Source organism: Dermochelys coriacea, chromosome 5 (genome assembly GCF_009764565.3).
Source record: "Dermochelys coriacea isolate rDerCor1 chromosome 5, rDerCor1.pri.v4, whole genome shotgun sequence".
Lineage (NCBI taxonomy): Eukaryota > Metazoa > Chordata > Testudines > Dermochelyidae > Dermochelys > Dermochelys coriacea.
The window spans coordinates 92,629,413-92,651,795 of record NC_050072.1 but is presented as its reverse complement, the minus strand read 5'-3'; the positions used below and the strand labels follow the sequence as shown (position 1 = coordinate 92,651,795).

General features: G+C 40.2%; 1 protein-coding gene across 4 annotated transcripts in view; it reads left to right on the top strand.

Moving 5' to 3' along the window:
- Nucleotides 1–22,383, top strand: part of NTRK2 (neurotrophic receptor tyrosine kinase 2) — a 290,683-nt gene that overhangs the window by 39,632 nt on the left and 228,668 nt on the right. For all 4 annotated transcript variants that reach the window (XM_038402301.2, XM_038402302.2, XM_043514505.1 and 1 more), the window contains exons 6-7: nucleotides 1,243–1,400; nucleotides 16,853–16,989. In XM_038402301.2, coding sequence (XP_038258229.1) covers nucleotides 1,243–1,400; nucleotides 16,853–16,989 — 295 coding nt within the window. The remainder of the gene's footprint in view (nucleotides 1–1,242; nucleotides 1,401–16,852; nucleotides 16,990–22,383) is intronic.

The following is a 22,383-nucleotide window of genomic DNA, read 5'->3' as shown; positions in this document are numbered from 1 at the left end:
TTTAAAATTGCTGCCTAATAATGAGAATGCAGCTTTTAATGCTTAAAGCAACAGATTTTGTGGGCAACAAGAATATAGCTTATGTGCATCATGGTCATTTGTGGAGTTTCATTACTCTTTTTATAATGAAATGTCTTTAGGTGTTACAAAGAAACCTTGACAAACATATCAGTTGGAACTCACCTGAGCTTTTTGGAGAAAAGGTGAAATCCTGGAACATTTCTGAGTCAGGCATATGGATTGTCTCCATTATACTTCATGCAGGCTTATCACATTACACTGGGCTAAGGTTTTCATGAGTATTGAAATTAGAATCAGGTGGGCTGGCTAAATTCTGATTGAAATTCCATATCGTGTGCTGTATAGCTGTGTGGTGTTTATACACTGAGTTACAACCCTTTTTTACAGGTTTCAGAGTAGCAGCCGTGTTAGTCTGTATTCGCAAAAAGAAAAGGAGTACTTGTGGCACCTTAGAGACTAACAAATTTATTAGAGCATAAGCTTTCGTGAGCTACAGCTCACTTCATCGGATGCATTCCGATGAAGTGAGCTGTAGCTCACGAAAGCTTATGCTCTAATAAATTTGTTAGTCTCTAAGGTGCCACAAGTACTCCTTTTCTTTTTGCGAACCCTTTTTTAGTTAGTTTCTGGTTGATATTAGTTAAAGCCTTTCACTGTATCATCTTCCAGAGTCATATGGATGATTTCTTCTTAAAGGTGTGTGAAATTCTTTACAACTACAGTTGTTAAACTTTAGTGATAATACGGGACTGAATGGGTCCACAAAGAGTCCACCATATACAGTGATGAAGTCTTTTCAGGAGTGTTCTTTATAAATCAGTAGATCAAAATCCACTATGGAACAGATTCTGATCTCCAGTTAACTGGTAAAAATCCAAAATGATTTCATTGAAGTGAATAGAGTCACTCCAGATTTTCACAGGTGAAACTGAGATCAGAATCTGGCGCTGTGTGTGGTATCTCAGATCGGTGATAAACACCATGGACCAGATCTTCAGTTGGAGTAAATGGATTATAGCTCTATTGACTTCAGTGGAGAGGTACCCATTTATACTATTGAGGATCTGGCTCCATAATTTTATAAAGCAAAGTATTTTGCTTTTAGGCTGCACTTGGAGTGACATTTAAAAACAAACCTCAACAAAACAAAAAACCACACCGCAATGTTTCTAGACAGGTGATGTCAACTGATTTTTTTTAATTATTTCATTTTTGCTGTAGGATTCTAGTGGACAATCCGTTCAAGTGTTCCTGTGATGTTATGTGGATCAAGATATTTCAGGAGACCAAGTTTTCTAACACAGAGACTCAGGATTTTTACTGCATAAATGACAACAACAAGAGAATACCCCTTTCGGACATGCAGATCCCCAACTGCGGTAATATAATTTAAAGTAAAACAGTTATGAAGTTAAGTTACTGCCAGGCAGGAAAAGCAAACATGCTTTCAGCTCTTGGCTTCAAGATGGTATATTTGCCGCTGTATGAAGTCTCAGGAGAAGGTCCCTCAGACTCTTTACACCTTGTGGATTAATATTGTGAGCTTTAGTTAGAATGTTTTTTTTAATCTTTTAAAATAAACTATTGCTCAGAAATGCATCAGAACAAAATATCTAAATATAGAAATGGTATATATATTCATTAAATCGAAAAGGATGCTTTCAAGATGAACAGACCCAAAATGTTACCTACCTTAAAAATGTAATTTGTAGCTTTCACAGAATCCCTAGATTAATAGAATCTTTATTTTCCTTTAAAAATGAATGTTATTAGCATCGCATTTTCAAAACTCAGGCTATAAATTGTGCCTGTTTAAAAAGAAAACACACAAACAAATAATTCTGTATTTTTCCATGCAGATTGAAGTAACTGTGTGCAAACAGAGTGAGGGAAACCCTGCAGAGTCCACTTTGTATGGGTTACATGAAGCAGACTCTGCAGGTTTCAGTTTGCAGCATTTGGCAAAATACCAATTTCCACCGGTTTGAGGAGAAATTGTGTGATAATTCTCATCTCCTTGCTTCAGTTGCTTCCTTCCACAGGATCCTGGAACAATTGTCAGGTAGTTTCACTTCTTACTAGTTGGAAAAAGTATTCCTTAGCTTCAGATTTAGTGGTAGGGGGAGCAGCTGGGCTTGATTCCTCTCCTGAGCACAATTGTTTCTGACTCAAATTGCAACTCACTAACAGATAGTAAGTTTCATTTTGTTTTTCTTGATGGGCAGAGAGAGAGAGCACGATGAAGCAAGCTTGGAGGAAAAGAAGGAAGGAGGGCAAGGCAACATACAGTGGATAGATTTGGGTGGGGAAAGAGGCAAAGAAGAGTGAATTGGAGGGGGGACGGGAAGAAGGTAGAAATAAACTCTGTCTTTCTTCCTTCTGTTGTATCTGCCCTCTGCAGCTCTAACCTTTCTGCAAGTGCTTCACAACAGCAGACTGCTCTTCTTTTCAGCACTCCCAACTGAGGCTGAAACCCATAACCAGGGAGGAAAACGGGGTGGAAATCAGATGAATGCTCTGTTTGATATAGATGCTGTTGAGTACATGCTCCTGTCATGGCAATGTGTGTCAAGCAGAGCAGAGAGCGCTGGTGATTGGAGAGCAAAGAGCATGCGGGTATTTAGTAGATCTCCCATGTGCCAGCAGTGTCAGTGGATGAAGAAGGGAAGAGATGGGCAAGAGTGCAGGGGAAAAGCAACATGGGATGCAAAATACAAGTCTCTTTGAAGTACTGTGTAATCTCAGTCCAGCACTGAGCAAATCTCCCTTCAGCTGCTGCTGAATTTGGCTGCTCTGCTTTGAGGGGCCTGAGGGAGAGCTGCTGCATCTTCTAGGTCTTTGGGAGGACTAGGGGCAGTAGGCACAAGGCAGGGGTGTTGGCACGAAACACTGAAAGCCAAAAACAGTCCCTGTTCTGCTGCAGCTGGTCAGAGACAGCATAGGGACCCCATAATCCTTAGATAGAACCCCACTGGTAACTAGAGATTCCCTTAACTCAACAGTTTTCTGAGTTCCCAGCACTAAGGATCATGGGACTTTTACTGAGCCATTGAGAGACTGCAGCAAGTTTGGGTGTGTTTCTCAGCCTGTGGTGCCTTGTGTGTGGGAGGTGTGCCTCCTGCCACATAAGAGAACTTTGCAAGATCGGGGGAGTCATTGGCCAGTCAGGTGGTCCTTTCAAAGGCCACTGCAAATGGTCTACACTAGAGCAGGAGGAGGAGGAGGAAAGGGGGTTGGAGACCCTCTGTATGGAGGCTGTACGTGAGAGGCCTGTGTTTTGGAGGAGGAGAAGGGGTGGTTGTGTGAACAGCAACACAGGACCACAAATTGTTCCTGTGCCTGGTCTGATGTTTGTGCATGGAACTTAAACATACTTGATTATGGGTAGACTTGTTTTTCTCTTTAACTCTTAGCTCAGCCCTAAGTGAACATTTGTACCGTAATATGGCATTACAGTTTACACCCTTGGGTGACACTACATAAACAAATCCAGAGCATGATATAAATGCTAAGTCTGCCATCTCCCAGGAACATAGCAGACACACTTAAAGGAAACAAATCACAACATCCATGTAAGCACAACCTACATTCTGAAACTCTTTTAAGAAATCATATATTGAGCTACTATTTTTAACAGTATCTCTCTGATATTTATTTTACATTGCTTAGGTTTGTGTGGACTTAATTTTCAGAAAACCCACAGTTCCATAGATAGTAGCTGTGGCTTCTGCTTTGAAAATGAGAAACCATATCTTTAATCTTTTCCCCTGCAGATATTTTTCTAAAGAAGTTAGTCTGTTTCATTTTCTAACAAAATACAAGTTAACAGAGGCTAATTGTTATCTAACTATAGGAAGAATGAAACCTTTGATTTGGATTGAGTAATAAATGTACATTCGTTAAAGTTTTCTTCCTCTTCCTATAAATTAACTACTCCCTACCCTTTCTTTTGACTTTGATAGGTTTTGTGGGTGCTCAGGCCTTTGTAAGTTATATTGGCACCTAACAGAGTAAAACCTTGCTAATTTGTCCTAATGACTACTACTACATTCATTACTGCAGGTTGTTTAATTTTCTGAATCAGCAACTAAGCAAACAAATTGATATTAGATAAAAATTAAGGACACTGTCTGACAAAGTACTTGTTAATTTATTCTGGCAGGTGTAATTAATTATTGATGGTAATACTGCATAGTATACTAGTAAGCATTTTGTAGTATAAGTTGTAAAAGTCTTGGTAATAGGGCACTTTGCTACTGTGTACTGCTAATAAATGGTTTCTTGGTTTGAATTCTCTGGTTTGCAGATCAGTGAAATGAGAATTTGTGAGGTTCTGTGGCACTGTACTTGTTTATGTCGTTTAAATGTTCATTAATGGACTGGTTAAAGGCTAGTTGCAATTCAATTTTAGCTTTACAGTTGAACTTCCATAATCCACATTTATGGTGAAAGCCAATAAGAACTACTGATAATAAAGTACTTTTTCTGACCTCTGATTAAAAGATCAAATTTGGGATATTTTTCTGTAGTCAGTGTCGAAATGAACAAATTTAAAACTGTCCAGTGAGTCACCTGTTACCAGTGTCTGCATTGTATAGGTAGTAAAGAAATAATTTTCTTTCCCTCACATTTAATGCCTCTGTTTCTGCCACTGTTCGTAGACTCTCAACATTATTCCATCTTGTATGACCAATCTACCTAATCAAAGATCTTATATAGCACATAGTGTGGTGTTTGATCCATGTATTTATTCTGATTATCCTTCCAGTGTTGCATATTTACTATATCATGCCACTTCACTGCAAATTATTTTTTTCCTTGTCGCTGGTTGTGTATCCTAGCCAGAGTTTCTTGGCCAGATTTTCAGAGAGTAAAAGCCTAATTTATTTGTGTAGATGTGCCAGATATGGCAATTTCCTGCAATGACCTTGAAAGACTTATGGTATTGAATTTATGTAATATTGTGGACCTGGATTGTATGTAACTACTTTGTGGGGTATATGGGACAAACATTGCAACCCCATGCAGTATCTTTAGGAACATTATTTTAAATGTATGGTTTATCTAAGATTGTGTTCTTCTGAATGGGGGAGGGCTACCCCAGCTCCTACAGGAATTGAAAAGAGTGGGTGGTGATTAAGGAAAATCAGCCAGGTTTTAACCCCCGAGAGAGGTACAACCCCCTGGCGAGGTTCACTTATACTAGTTCAAAGTAGATTCTCCAGAGACCAACAGACAAAGGAAGGACTCTTGGATAAATATCCTACTTTTAAACTAGCTCAAAGCTGTCTTTTTGATCCAACATATGGATAGGACCTTCTGTCCAAGGAGGTCCCCAATCCTTTCTGGGAGGGGTTGGAAGGACTGACACCTGTCAGAACCCAAGGTTGGAGCTAAGGAGATCTTTGGTAAGCTTTTAACATGAATATAAGTTCTTTTATTGTTTCAATATGGTTCCTCTGTAATGCATTCACCTTAAGAATAAATATGCTTGCTTATAAAGAGCTGTGTGGCATAACTGCTGGTAATTTATCTGTTTACAACAGGGGTTCTCAAACTGGGGGTTGGGACACCTCAGCGGGGAATACAGGTGCCATTGCCCTGAACTGTGATAGTAGACATCACAATTTGTGTATGGATACAACCTGTGAGTTGAGGGAAGCTTATCTAACTAAGAACTGCAGGATCAGGCCCAGAACTTGTCTCAATAACAGGATTTTTGTTTTCATATGGAGAAGGGGCTGACTCTTTACTCTTGTAGTATTGTAAATCTTGAAGCAGAGATTTGGCTTTGCTCTTGTTAACTTGCATTATGTAATTGACAGAATTTCAGAAGATGCTGCTCCTTGTTTGCAATTATGATCTAAAAGCCAGTTTGCTCATTTCTTGCTGTGTTCAGGAAGCCCTTTTCCAATAATTTGTATAGGCGAGTGTTAAGATAGTTCTAAATAAATTAGACTCATGCAGGCTTTTCTCCAGACTGTGGAAATGGCCATTGTGTTGAAGTTCTGTTCTGGGGGTAAATAAATATGAGAAATACTAAGCTAGAAGTTTTGTTAGGAACAGAGTGGGAGACATTATAGATTTTAGACGTTAGGGAGAAAATGAAGCTAGATTGAAAGATTGGCATGATTATTTGTTTAAATAATAGAAAAAATGTAATAATATTAGTGAATCAATAAAATAAGCATTGGCTCATAGGCTGTCACAACACAACATAGTTCAAAACAGCAAGAAAAGGCATAATCCATGCGTGTTGAAATCTTTTCTATTATCAGTCAAACTTCACAGATAAGGCTGACAAACGTAGAATATAACAAGCAAAACTGGTTGGCTTTTAAAAAAGTCATAAACATTCTCTCTGTGTTACCTGTCAGAATATTCATTTGCCCTCTATTCTGTATTATTTACTTTGGCTCCAAGTAATAGCTATTATGCATGATGTATGCTGGCAAACTATTTTTATTCTCTTGGTACTGAGTTTTAGTTCTTATCTATGATCAAGATCTGCATGAATAGTGGTTTGTATGAGAGTTTTGACAGCAACAGGGTTTACACTGTAACTCAGAAGTTGAGTTACTGTTTTCTTATGCAATTGAACTTAATTAAAACATTTTTCATTATTAAGAGCTTTTAAAATGAAAATAAGTGAATTGACTGCCATAATTTATCTATGAAGCTTCTTGTCAGGAGGGAGGGAGAGAGTAGGAACCAGACTTTCAAAAGTGTATGTACCTAACTTGTGCACGTACTAACTCTGATGCATATGTACAAATCTAGATTATTCTCATGCACAAATCTATATATCTGTGTAAATCAGGGGTTGTGTGTGAGCAAAATTAAACACATCTGTACATGCACTATCAAAAATCTGCCCCTCATAATGTAAAAACAACATTCCATTTTATAATTGTGACTTTCTCTCTAAGTTAGTTTGAAATGGAAGTATTTTATAATAGCCATAGAACAAAGAAATAGGAATATTTAGGGAAAACAGGGAAGTTAGTATGTTCTGCTGGGTAGAGTAGTGGATTGGGACTTCAGAGACCAGGGTTCTACTCCTCATTCAGCAACAGGACTGCTGGGTGACCTTGGGCAAGTCACTTAAACCTTGTGTCTCAGTTTCCCCACCTGTACAATGGTGATAATGATACTTATCCACTTTGGGATGTACTGATGAAAAGTGCTTTGTAAGAGCTAGGTATTATTATTATTTCATCCTTGTAATGTAACTAAATAAAGACTGATGCTACTCCTTTCCAACAGGCTAAAGAAATGACTCTCTTAATTCCTTACAAAATGGAGGCTGGGTCAGGACTTTGCCTTCAGAACCATGCGCACTTGATATCAAGCATGTGAGACTATTCTTTATTATTGCAAACATCTTGCCTGGTCCTCTTCTTCAGACCTAAATAGTTCAAAAGCTCCATGTTTGTCATACTGAAGTGTTCGACTTTACTTCTGTATTTTCAGTATTCCTAATTATAGGAATAGGAAATGTTGCAAGTAGAGCAGAATGAACATTTACTGCACCATATTAACAGGTTTCAGAGTAGCAGCCGTGTTAGTCTGTATTCACAAAAAGAAAAGGAGTACCGGTGGCACCTTAGAAACTAACAAATTTATTAGAGCATAAGCTTTCGTGAGCTACAGCTCACTTCATGCATCCGATGAAGTGAGCTGTAGCTCACGAAAGCTTATGCTCTAATAAATTTGTTAGTCTCTAAGGTGCCACCGGTACTCCTTTTCTTTTTGCACCATATTAAATGTGTTTTTGAATAATAACTGCTGCACAAGAAGTCCTTTGCCAGAGATTTGAACTTCATCAATCCAACCCTCATTAGCTTCCATTAAAATTGTTAGCAGAGCTCTCGATTCACCTGTTAAGGCTTGTGTCTGCTTTGCCCAGCTCAGCTACATTGAATTCATTTGATTGCTTTGGAGAAGTGAGGTATTGCTGATAGCAGCACTGAGTGCTCTGATCTGTCTGACTTTGCTCTGAAGCTCTTATGTGAAATGGATGTAACTGTCTCCTTGGAAGAAGCTCTGTGAAAGGCTCTTTGGATATTTCTATCTTTTGGATCTTTAAAGGTGAATAAAGGTGGGACTTTGCAGCTACAAAGGGAGGGAGAATGGAAATAATGCTTTCTATTTTGTGTAACTAATGCTTTGTATGTAATCTTGTAGGAGTATCCTGTTTTCAATGCTATAGAAGCATAGCAGAGCTGACTCCCACATGGTATTTCTGTTTATTTCATTGGAAATGTACCCGCTTACCCCATGTCTGAATTTAGCTCACAGTTTCTTGGCTGCAGCTGGTTGCTAAATGCAACATAACAGGTGCATCATATTATCAGCAATTCACAGATTTATGGCCCAATTCAGGAGAGAAAAAAAAGTACCTTTGCCTTGTTTTTACACCCATGCAAGCCTAAAGTGTGTGTGTGTGTGTGTGTGTGCGCACACATATATGTATGTAAGTAAAATATCTTTTCAGGATTTTTAGCTGGTGTTCTGGAAGCTGGTCAAATTTTAACTGCATTTGTCCTATAAAAATGTTCAATTTTTGTTTTGAATGAAATATTTTTCTTTATATTTTCTAGTCCTCAGCCAGGAAAGATACATTGTAATTTGAGGAGCCATATTCTCTTATTTCTTGACCAGCGCCACATCTATCCTCCAGAAAATGTGATTGGCCGGATAAAATGAATAGCAAGTTAAAGTATTTGTTGCCGGTGTTGCACTTAAGAGCAAACCTTATACTCATATGTGGGGGGAGTCTCCTCCCAGCATGAAGAATGCAGTGAGCAGCTGCAGATAGCTTTGGAAACTTGTGTGTGGTGAGCAAGGCTGGGTTTGGGCCTGTTGTACACCCTGAACTCTAGAGAATATCTGTAAAGCATTAAAAAAGTAAATGGGTATTAAAATATGACATACAAGTTTAAATATAATTATTCCCCATATTAAGCTCATCAGTCTGCAACTGAGAGCTGTATTGAGAAGATGGTTCAGGAGATTCCAACTAAGGACTAAAAAGTCCTTAATGAAGGTCAGATATAAATTAGCTTGTGATAAATGCGTTGAATGTCAGTTCCCTCCCCAGCAAAACATCTGTTTTGGTATGCTGGGGGATGGTTCTTCAAGGTCTTATCAGAGCCCATCATCTCTGCTCCTGCCCTGGCTAGAAGGGTAGTTATGAAGAAACATTGCTCCAAGCTCAGAGAGAGAGATTTGAACATATATCTTGAACTTGGTAGGAAACTTGGTGCATTGGAAACCAACAGTTAAAAGAACAGTTTTTGTGTTCTTCTGCCTAACATCATCCAGCTGTGATTTCAAACGACAGGCTGCAGACTTTAGATGAACAAATCTCCAGTTGACTTCAGTGGGAATTTGGCAATGGAGTTTTGCTCTATAAAGCAGGGATCTCAAATTCAGATCACCCCGAGGGCCACATGAGGACTAGTACATCGGCCCAAGGGCCGCATCACTGACACCTTTCATATAAAAGTACAAAAGCCCCTCCCTCGCTGCCTCTGGCCCCGCCCTACTCCACCTGCTCCCTGCCCCTATTCCAACCCCTTCCCCAAATCCCCACCCCTGCCCTGCCTCTTCTCTGCTTTCTCCTGTGAATGCGCAGCTCCCCGCTCCTCCCCCTCGCTCCTGGAAAGCTTTAAGTGCCGCCAAACAGCTGTTTGGTGGCGGGAAGCACCTGGAAGTAGGCAGAGGAGTGGGGACGTGGCACGCTGTGGAGGGGGTGGGGGGACGATGGATGAGGGGAGCTTGGTGGCCACAGGAAAAAACTCCGGGGAGCTTGGCAGGCTGCCTCAAATAACTCCTCGGGCCGCGTGTTTGAGACCCCTACCATAAAGGATCACAGAATGTGGGTTGATATTAATAAGGTGAAACTTTTATGTATGGTTTTTTTTGTTTTTTTTTTTGTATTTCTGTGCTCAAGTAGGCTGTGGGGGAATGACTTATCATAATAGAAGAAATAAAAACAAAAATAAGTGAAATTATAGAGTCAGGTCCTTACAAGAGTGACAATTCAGGCTCAGGTTCACATCTCTTCGGCTATCATAGAACATCATTACATCCTTGGCGGTGCTACAAATGTCCATATTATCATGAGTAATATCTTAAGTCAACTTGAAAATCTGTCCAGTGATATGGCACAACTCCTCAGGTTAGCTCCTCAGGTTTCATACCTCAACAGCAAGAAAAATGTAGCTCTGAATCTGAACTCAGACTTTGTGGCTGACCTCTGTCTCAGTGATGGGCTGAACATAGCTGAACTATTACTGAGACAGAGTTCAGCCAAAGAGCGTGGGTTCAGGTTGGAATATTAGTAGTTTGTTCAAATCATGTGATATGCACTTATGGGGGAGATCCTGGTCCCATTGAAATCAATATAAGTTTTACCATTGACTTCAGTGTGGCCAGGATTTTACCTTAAAAACACCACACACACACACAGACATGTCTAGTGTGTGCATACATGAGTGCTAAGTACTATTAATATGATTTTTGAGGCTGACTGAGGGATTTAGCTACATGAGTTCCATTAATTTCACGGGGAGTTGAGTAGCAGAATCCCCAATGCATCTTTGAAAATTTCAACCAAAGTATTTGTTCTTGCCTTTTGTTGAACTACTGCTAGCTATGCACTGTAGAGAGATGGGCTGAGTAACCATTGAACAGTAGAACCTCAGTGTTACGAACTCCAGAGTTATGAACTGACCAGTCAACCACACACCTCATTTGGAACCCGGCAGCAGCAGAGACACCCCCCCCCCCAAAAAAAAGAAAAATAGAAAGATCAAGTACAGTACAGTACTGTGTTAAACATAAACTACTAAATAAAAAAAAGGTTGGGGCGGGGGGAAGCAGAATTTTTCTTCTGTATAGTAAAGTTTCAAAGCTGCATTAAGTCAATATTTAGTTTTCTTTTAAAAGAACAACGATAACATTTTGTTCAGAGCATAGGCGCTGACTTACTCAGCTCCACCCCAAGCCCTGGCTCCACCCCTTCCCCCAAGCCCCTCCCCCACCTCTTTCTGACCCCACTCTTCCCCCCCTGCTGAACAGCTAATCATGGTGGGTGGGAGGTGCTGGGGGGAGGGGCAGGAGCAGGAGCTGATTCGCAGGGCTGCCAGTGGGTGCTGAGCACCCACTATTTTTTTTCCATGGGTGCTCCAGCCCCGGAGTACCCACGGGATCTGCATCTATGGTTCAGAGTTATGAACGTTTCAGAGTTATGAACAACCTCCATTCCCGAGGTGTTCATAACTCTGAGGCTCTCCTGTACCACCAGAGTTTGACTGTCCTTCTGTAATGTGGCTTCAGGTAATAAATGCACACTAATGGAGCCTATGGAGGTAAATATTCCTTTTACGAATGAGTGTCTCAGGTTTGTTATCCAAGGATTTTGTATAGGGTTGAAGAGCTCAGTACTGTTCCCAAAAGTGGTGCAATTCACTTGAAGTCAATATGTCCAAATATGCTCGTGACGAATAAAAGGTATTTTTTTGACAACCTCTAATCTAAGAACTACCTGTTTGAAGTAAAGTTTTATTACCTTGAATATATTGCACAGACAACTTTTCCATATGCTGTACAGTATTACAGCTAGAATTGCTTAGTTACTGTGTACATATTACATAATTCCAAGTTACACAATTACTCTAATTATGCAACTTGGAAGTCCAAACTAATGTTCTTTATAACCAATGCTGAACTCTTTTTGGGCACAAAGCACTTGTTCTAGGGAAACAATATATCATGATATGACTGATAAGAAAGGGCAAAGAAAAACTGTGTGGTTTTTAAATAAAAACTAATGAGTTTAATCATTAAATGAAATCTATTAAATTAGACCTATGTAGACTAGTGAAAAGGCATGCTTAGTTCTGAGTAAAAGTTTACGATGATGTAACTTTATGCTAATTCAGTGAAAATTTAGATATCCCACTTCTACTTTTTATTCTACATTTTGTATTTTAAAATAATGTTTAGCAACCCCTGATCCTGAATGTGTTTGCATGTGAGCAACTTCAGGAAACTGAATAATCCCATGGATCTCGACGGGTCTGTTTACATTCATTATGTTTCTCACATGTATAAGTGTCTTTGGGATCAGGGCCCATATTTTAATAAAAATTATCATACAGTATAGAGCACTTTCAACATTTTGCCATCAGTGAGCCTTGTTTGTATTAATCTACCTTTCTTTATCTTCCTGTAATGTTTTACTATCAGCAATTAGCAAAACTACAAAAGTAGTGAAAATTTCTCTGTGTTCTTAGATGCTGTAGTGGTAGTCACTATACAAAACCCTAAGCTAGAGAGACTTTTACTGTTTCTTTTCAGGTGAGTTTTATGGCTCTTTTATGTGATATTTTAGAGCCTTCGTGTCTTCTGTTTGTTGTGACCAGAGAGGATTGTGGGGAACGTCAGAGAGGCTTAACCAAACTAGGTGAATGGGCAACATGATGGCAAACAAAATTCATTGTTTATAAATGTACATTAAAGGAAAAAGTTGCACTACTCCTGCACCTTACAGTTACTTTAGAACCTTGTATTAGCTCAGGAAAGGGACGGGGATGAAAATCTCTGCTCAGTGTGCAAGTCTGGTCACAAAAGTAAATGAGATGTCAGGAAGCACAAGGAAAGGTGTGATGAACAATAGACAAAACATAATACCATTATATTACTCAATGGTACATCTTCATCAGGAATACTGTGTGTGTGTGACAGTGGTCGCTTCATCTCAAAAAAGGATATTTCAGAATTAGAGGGGTTTCGGAGAATGATCAAGGGTCTGGAAAAAATCATAGAGAGGTTGAAAAGATTGGGAGAGCTTAACTTAGAAAGGAACATAAGAATGGCCATACTGGGTCAGATCAGTGGTTCATCTAGGCCAGTAACAGGTCTTCCGACAGTGGCCAATGCCAGGTGCTTCAGAGGGAATGAACAGAACAGGCAATCATCGAGCAATCCATCACTTGTTGTCTACTCCCAGCTTCTGGCGAACAGAGGCTAGGGATACTCAGAGCACAGTATTGCATCCCTGCCCATCTTGGCTAATAGCCATTGATGGACCTATCCTCCATAAACTTACATAGTTCTTTTTTGAACTCTGTTATAGTTTTGGCCTTCAGAACATCTCCTGGCAAAAAGTTTGACAGGTTGACTGTGTGTTGTATGACAAAGTACTTCTTCCTTTTGTTTGTTTTAAATCTGCTGCCTATTAATTTCATTAGGTGACCCCTAGTTCTTGTCTTATGTGAAGGAGTAAATAAATGTTTCCTTATTCTCTTTCTCTACACAGTCAAGATTGTATACACCTCTATCATATCCTCACTTGATCGTCCTTTTCCATGCTGAAAAGTCCCAATCTTTTAAATTTCTCCTCATATGGAAGTTGTTCCATAGCCCTAATCATTTTAGTTGCCCTCCTCTGTACCTTTTCCAATTTCAATATATCTTTTTTGAGATGGGGCCTCCAGATCTGCATGCAATATTCAAGATGTGGGTGAACCATGAATTTATAAAGTGGCATTATGACATTTTCTGTCTTGTTATCTATCCCTTTCTTAATGGGTCCTAACTTTGTTAGCTTTTTTTTTTATTGCCACTGCACACTGAGTAGATATTTTCAGAGAACTATCCACAATGACTCCAAGATCTCAGCTAATTTAGACCCCATCATTTTGCATGAATAGTTGGGATTAATTAGAGGGGACATGATAAAACTGTGTAAAATAACAAATGGTCAAGAAAAGAAAGATCTGGAACTCCTGTTATCTGTGTCTCATAATCCCCCAGAAGTGGATATTCAATTAAATTAAAAGGTGGCAAATTCAGAACTAATGAAAGGAAATACTTTTTCTTATAAAGTTTAATTAAACTGTGGAACTTGTTGCTACTGGCAGTTGTAGAGGCTGAGAATATAGCAAGATTCAGAAAAAGATTGGACATTATGAATATCCAGAATTATCGTAATTAATACTAACAAGAAGTTAGGAAGGGATATTAAACCTCATGCTTCGTGGTTTAAACCAATCTCGCTCTATTAAAGATCAGGATGAGACCTGGGGGAAGATGATCCCTGATTTGCTTAGTGTGGGTTCTTTAACCTTCCTCTGAAACATGAGTCAGATCAGTCACTGTCAGAGACGGGATACTGGACTAGATGTACCTCAGGACTGATCCTGTATGGCAATTCCCAAGTTCTTTATAGTGCACATGATGGTAACAGTGGTGCCATCCCACGCTTTTTTATATAAAATAATACAAATTCAGCCAGCAGTAGCAAAGTTAGAAAGAGCACAGAGCCATCATGCTTTAGTAAGCGAGTAGCTAAAGTGCTACTTGGTCCTCCACACCCAGTTCAACAATCAAAAAGCACCACTAGAAGTCGTCTTGAAATTTTAATGGAAATCCAAGTAGTACAATAAAAGGTCAACACTGATTTTTTTTTGGTGGGGGGGGGGGGAAAGAGGGCTTATATGATAGGGTTCATATGAAACTGTGTGTGTTATAAGCTCTGTGAACTCAAACAGCGACACACTTTGAGTAGTTTTAATTTGGCATGAGAGATGTCAGGCAGGTGTTGTCCAGAGAAGATGCTGCTAGGAAGAAGCTAGGCAATAATGCCTTGATGGCTAAAATTCTTTCCCAGAGTCAGGTATGACCACAAGAGTCAAATAGTTTTAAGAACTGGTGTGTGAGGGTGTCTGCATGGGGTAAATTATCTCATTACTTCTCCTCCATGTTCCCTATCTAACATAATTAATATCTAAATGTTCCTTAGGATTTAGTTTAGTTTCCTGCCTGGCTGGGTGACAGCCACTGCTGAGGTTTGAAGTCATGGCAAGCAAAAGCAGATGGCCACCTTCGCTAACAGATTACTGCATCAAGGCATACAGCCATCCAGCTCTGTTTCAATAAACTTCAATGTATGATTTACAAAGTGAGCATAATAGAAGAAACCCATGATGCCTATAATCAGAATCATATTACAGTACTACTTAAAGCACTAGCAGAATTGCCTAAGCAGTTATTGTATACTCCTGATGATTTCAAATCTTATTAGGCAAGAAAGCAGTGCCTGGAAAACGATTTGTCCTGCCTTTGCTATTACTATTTTTCATTTCATTTTTATTGAACTAATTAAACTTCGAGTGATATTTCAAGTTTCTATTGAATTTTTGGCCAACATATTAATGTGCTCTAATTAATACAAATCAGATATAAGGGACTTACTATGGGGCTTTATAATAATAATAATAATTAATAATTAATAAAAAATCAGCTTGCTAAACTTGTAAACCTGCAGGTACATGACAGAAACTGCTCCACCCTAATTGAAAAAAATAGAGATAGAAGCTTTGTTGCAGAAAAAGAAATACATAGCTAGCACTGCTGTTTTGCTGTGCAGGATATTTGAGATAAATTGCAAACAAAACATGTCTAAGATTGCTGTTGGGCTGAGCATCATGGTGAGGGCAAAGCTAAAGTTATCTTTCTACAGTGGATGATGGCACAATCTCACATAACAAAACTCCCATGCTTTCAGTGTACTGCTTATTTTCAATGCAAACAAACATAGTTTTGAAGGACAGAAAAAATAACTTCTCACGTACCTGAAGAAAAATTGATTTTTGGCCTAATATGCTGTTGACCATATTTTCAAAAGAACCCTACTCAAGTTTAGGCTCTTAAATGAAGCATTCGGGTTTCCAAAAATCCTCAAAACATAACTCCTATTGTTCTGAGAGTTGCCATTGTTTTGTGTGTTGAGCTCTACCAAAAACCTGACCACTTCATTTGGGTGCGTAAAAGGGAGCTTCTGGGAGCTGAACTCTTCTGAAAATCTGCTCCATAATAGGTTTGTGGAGCTAGATTCTCTCCTACACCAGAGCACCACTCAATGCAGGTGAAAGGGATGAAGCATCAGTTTCCAGCTCCTTGATTCTTTGGGTCAGGTCTGATCCAGACAAAAGTTAGAGCAGCTTCCTAGCAAATGACACAGAGTAGCTGTTTCCCTGAAGCTAGTTCAGTCCTGTGGCTGAAGAACCTTAGAAATGGCCCTGAAACAGTTGAGGAGCAGAGGATCTGGATAGTTTGAGCTGCTCTGGCTCTGCCCCTTCCTTCCCTTGACATGCCCATAGCCCCTGCCTCTCCTACTCAGTTTGTCTCTGAAGATCTGGGTTTCACGTGGGTGTGACCTCTTTGTGGACTGGAGCCTCTGATTGTATTGTTTGTGGGACTCTTTCCCCTGACCCTGCATGATGTTGTGGGCTAGATTTTCCCTTTAGTGTATATATAACTCACGGTATGCTAGGAATACCACCACAGTGTTAATTAGGCAAAAGGAAAATGAAGATTTTTATTGCAACCACTACAAAAGAGAAAAGTAAGTTGTATCTTATTTTCCCTCAAGAATGAAGGTGAGATTTTCAAAGATACAATTGGAGTTAGGCATCTGAATGTCCTTTCTACCTTTTGAAAATGGTTCCCACCTCAGTATCTTAAGGCACTTGAAAATAAACTAAAATTTTCTAGGGAGGTGGATTGGTAGAGTGGAGAAAACACACACAGTCACTCCTACTGCCAGTTAAGGACTTCACTTACATAGTACCAAATGTGCTCTTTGCATTTTTTGACCAAATAGCATCTAACCACAATGAATCTCTGATTAGCTGAGTAAGCAGAGTTTTCGATTACATACAGACTGTTGTCAAAGAGTTGAACAGCTCATTTGAATATCTACCCTATCTCTATGACAAACATAAACGCTTACATATTTTTTTTGCTTGTGTGACAGGCTTGCCCTCAGCAAACTTGAGTGTCTATAACCTCACTGTTGTGGAAGGAAGGAGCACCATACTGTACTGCGAAGCTACTGGGGTGCCATCTCCCAATGTATCCTGGGTTGTTGCTAATCTTGTTTCAAAACATGAGGTAAGTTTTACTTTCAAATAGCTAGCTATCCAGAGACGGGATATACCTGCTGAAGAATGTTGTGTGGCTGGTCTTAAGCTTATTATTTTTCATAATCAAAATACAAAATGGCAAATTTGTTTACCTTGCATTTTTCCCTGAGGTATTCTTCATCGACTGTGCTTCTGGGACAAACAAACATTTCTTTCTTTTGAGAAAGTGGCTTTTATTTAAGTTTCTGTGCCTCCAGTTATAATTGATAGTGCTACAGTTTTATGGAAGGGTCCTGGTAACATAAGAACAGCTGTACTGGGTCAGACCAAAGGTCCATCTAGCCCAGTATCCTGTCTTCTGACAGTGGCCAGTGCCAGGTGCCCCAGAGGGAATGAACAGAACAGGTAATCGCCAAGTGATCCATCCCCAATTATCCATTTCCAGCTTCCGGCAAATAGAGGCTTGGGACATCATCCCAATAGCTAATAGCCATTGATGGATCTATCCTCCACTAATTTATCTAGTTCTTTTTTGAACCCTGTTACAGTCTTGGCCTTCACAACATCCTCTGGCAAAGAGTTTCACAGTGTGACTGTGCGTTGTATGAAGAAATATTTCCTTTTGTTTCTTTTAAATCTGCTGCCTATTAATTTCATTTGGTGATCCTTAGTTTTTGTGTTTGAGAAGGAGTAAATAACACTTCCTTATTTACTTTCTCCACACCAGTCGTGATTTTATAGACTTCTAACATATCCCCCCTTAGTGGTCTCTTTTCGAAGCTGAAAAATCTGTCTTATTGATCTCTCCTCAGATGGAAGCTGTTTCATAGCCCTAATCATTTTTTTTTGTTGCCCTTTTCTGAACCTTTTCCAATTCCAACATATATTTTCTTGAATACTACATTTGTATGTAGTATTCAAGATGTGGGCATACCATGGATTTATATAGAGGCAATATGATATTTTATGTCTTATTATCTATCCATTGAAAATGAATCAGGAGAGTGAAGGTCAAGTGAGTTTTGATTGTCATAACACTCATTATATAGAAAATGACAGTCTGATGATAAAAGCTGTGTGTGTAAATTTACTATTCACAGGTCATAAATGTGGTTATACCAGGGTTGTGATTATAAATATGAATTATTTTTGTGGGGGAATCACCTTGGTTTTTTTTTCTATAAAACAACAAAAAACAAGTGTAAGCCATAAAAGTCAATGTTAAGTTTACACTATAAGAAATAGCAAAAACCAATTAAGTATGGACATGCTTATCCAAGGTCACCCAAATAACTCTGACTGTCCCTCATGTTCCTACCCTCCTGTGTCCATGTTTCATATTGTGCATAAGATAGGATTTAATCAATGCATCTCCTTCTGATGAAGGAGATATTGATAAGGACTTCAATAAGTGTGCAGCCTATTCCTGCTGGCAGCTTAAATCCACTTTATTTGCATTGTGCTCTGGAGTTCATGGTTTTGGCTTTAAGTGGGGTCATCCACTACCTTGGGGTACAAACTGCCTAAATTATTATTATTATTTATTATTTTATTTGGCCCTTAAGAGGTGCATGGTCCTAGATACAAAGGGTTAGACCCTGGTCTTCAGATCCTGTCCTGCAGTGCAAAGGGAATGGAGATTGTCTATGACGGGGTGGGCAAACCTTTTGGCCCGAGAGCCACATCGGGGAATAGAAATTGTATGGTGGGCCATGAACGCTCACATAATTGGGGTTGTGATGCGGGAGTGGGTGAGGGCTCTGGTTGGGGGTGTGGGCTCTGGGGTGGGGCTGGGGATGAGGAGTTTGAGGGTAGGAGGGGCTCTGGGCTGGGACTGAGGGGTTCAGAGGGTGGGAGGGGGATCAGGACTGGAGCAGGGTTGTGGGTTCCGGCTGGGGGTGTGGGCTCTGGGGTGGGGCTTGTGATGAGAGGTTTGGGGTGCAGGAGGGTGCTCTGGACTGGGAGCGAGGGGTTTGGAGAGTGGGAAGGGGATCAGGGCTGGGGCAGGGAGTTGGGGCATGGAGAGAGGCTCAGGGGTGCAAGCTGCGAGTGGTGCTTACCTCAAGCGGCTCCCGGAAGCAGTGGCATGTCCCTTCTCTGGCTTCTACATGGAAGCGCGGCCAGGCGGCTCAGCATGCTGCCCTTCCACCAGGCACTACCCCTGCAGCTTGCATTTGGAGTGCTGGAGGGGGCCATTGGAGCATGTAGGAGCCAGAGTGGGGCCATGCCACGGCTTCTGGGAGCCGCATAGTGCGGCCCCCAACCCAGCGCCCTGGCCAGAGTGGGGCCAAGCCGCGTGGTGCGGCCCCCAACCCCGTTGCAGAGCAGGAGCTCGTGCACTGCTTAAAATGGTTCATGGGCCCGATGTTGTCTGTGGGCTGCAGTTTGCCCACCCTGGTCTATGAGCACAGCTAGTGATTTCCCTAGAGAGTATTCTCAGGAAGGTTAGGCTGGCATAGCTGGTTCTGTCTCCCTCTCTCCCCTCTCACAATGTCTTTTTCCCTCCTCAAGTAAGTAATTCCTAGATCGTTACAACCTTGTGTCCTTCTTTCCCAGAGATTGCCTTGGATTTTTAAAAATGTTTACAAATTCCTTAGTGATAGAAGGAGCTTGCAAGCTGTTCAAGAACTCTTTCTCCTTCCCTAGATGGCCCCCCACTTCCATGTGGCTTCAACCCTCTGTTACTTCCTCCATTGTGGTCATATACATGGACCTATGTAAAATGTATAGCATCTCCTTAGGGGTTGTGCAGATTTAGGAACACAGGAGGTCTGTAAAATACAGAGAAACTGAATTCATTAGCTAAAATAACCTTCCTGAAACTAGCCAAATGCACCAGTCCTCACCAAAGCCAACAGATTAAAACAACTGGGGGAATCTCTGCTAAGCCTTTTTTTTTTTTTTTGAGTTATGCACCAGAACAAATGTAGAATAATGCTCAAGAAGTGAAATCACCTCATTTTTTTAAAAAACTCTCCTATCTTCAAAGTTCCTTTTTCAGTTTACTTCAAACTTTCCAGAAAAATCCTATCTTGGCATAATTTTATGCCTGTGAAATTTGAGTGCCTTATAATGGAAGGCTAGCTTCAGCCTTACCTATGGAATAACACTAGTCTCATCAGTAGTATAACAGAGTACCTTCTTAAACTCCTTTACTGTTCACCACTATCCCTGCCCTTCTATATTTTGTTCTTCTGTTTTCCTTTTCTCCTCACCTTCATGTGTCTGTTTCTGGTTCTCTGCTCTCCTACTACTGCTACTTCTGTCTGTCTTCTTTCCTTCGTCTCCTGTAAAGAAAAATCCCAGAAAATGGCTCTGATCCTGCAAACAGTTACCGATGTGCTTCATTTTATGCATATAGTCCAATTGACTGCCACTGGAGTTTTCTTAACTGTGCACTTAGGTCCTGATCCTGCAGTTGAATCCCCATGGATGGACTGTTGAACTTGCTTCTTCTTAGCGTACATGCAATGTCTCATGTGGCATATGACCAGGATTCATCACCGAATTTGGTCTGCTGGTTGGATCATTAGCTTCCTGGGCCTGGGCCAGGGCCAGGTACTGATGGGGAGCACAATATGAATGTTGATCTATGCCCCCCTTGAACCTGCTGAGCACGAATTACTTCAATGGGGCTACTCCTGGGTAGAGTAAAGCTACATTGCTAGCCTTGGGGTGAAATCCTGACTCCACTGAAGTCAACAGTTTTGCTGTTGATTTCAATGAAGCCAGCATTTCATCCTTATTAACTTTTATTATTTGTATTACTGTAGCCCCATTGTGCTATGTGTTGTAAAAAAAAAAGACAGTCTCTTAAGACTGATCTTGAAATGTGACACACATGGGTGGATCCTTATACTTCAGGGAGTATCATTGAAGTCATTGGGTTCTACAGGTGCTGGAGCCCTTTAGTAGAGATTCAATTGTAGGCTCAGCACTTAAGTGCATATTAAGAAGAATCTCAGCAAAGGATGTTGTTAAGATGTTAAAGCAATAGTCCTAACTGTTCATTTATTATTTTTTTTAAAAAAAGGTTCCTTTATATTTAACATGAAATTAAAGACTAGAGACACAAACTAGAGGTCATTTTAAGAAACCAATTTAAGAGATCGGAAGCAAAACCTTTTTGTTTTAAGAGTGCCAGTTTATTTGTACTTCATCCCAATGTACTTTAATTTTGCAGCGCATATGGTGATTTTTATGATTTATTTAGTGCTGTAAATGTACACAGTGCTTTACAAAACACTGAGGCAATAACTGTGGGGTTTTTTTTTTCTATCTGCCTATGCTCAAACACACGTAAGACAAATAATGAGCTTTAGTTCCGGTGGTGGAAGAGACCAACTTACTCTAGGAAGGATTCAAGGTAGGAAGAGGCTTTCAAGAGAGAGCTGAAGGAGGAGAGAGGGAACTTGGTAGTCAAAGTGTGAGAGACCATGCTGAGCCCACAGTGTGAGTAAAGATGTAAAGCCCAGAATGAGGTAACAGTAAAGCATTTATTGGGAGGAGTATAGGAGAAGAGAGAGCAAGATTAAGAGGAAACAAGAGCAGAGATGAACCTTAGGAGTAAATGATGAGGTGGAAGAAAGGGGATGAGTAATAAATTTGAAGAAAAACAAATGGTGGTCAGGAATTAGAGAGAGAGACTGGAAAAGATCAGGGGCCGGATCCTCAGCTGGGGTAGATGTGCAATGCTCCACTGAAGCCAGTGGAGCTGTGCTGATTTATACCAGCTGAGGGTCTGGCTCCAGGCCTAGGGGTTAAAAAGATGGTGAATGGGAAAGTAAGTCCAAAGTTAAAAATTTCATGAAGTAGTTAACAAAAGAAAGTCAGAGGCAGTGGAATCAAGCCTTTTCAACACGGAAACAGAAGTTATCCAGAGCCATGGTAGGGGACTCGAGAGAGGGAAGGCAAGCCAGTCATCAAAGTGAGGGAGTGGGAGCAGGGAGGATTATAGACTATGGCCATATGGAGCAAGGGAAGGAGGGCAGATGAAGGGAGGGACTGGATATTACTGGACAGGGAATAGAGGAGCCAAGTGGTTGACTTCAACATCTGCACTTGAGGTTCTGGCTCACATCCTTAGTTTTCTGAAAATTTGGGATGTTTTGAAATGATTGAGTAATTGAGGTTATGCAGTGCACAGAGTAGAAATATGCCCTTTTTCCTTCAATTAGTACCACTGAAGGGTATAACTCAACCGGCCTGATTTATTCCTGATGTGATCTCCTTGAAGTCAAAGGAAGACATGTATCAGCATCTTCCTTAGTGGCATTATGTGTGTGTAAATAAACACAGGCCCTTAGAATCAGGCCCAGTACATTGATTTATAACATTGAATAAAATGTTGTGTAAATATAACACTCAGTTTTCTAGCAATAAGGTTAAGAGGAAAGGTAACTGAAAGATTCTAATCCCAGTG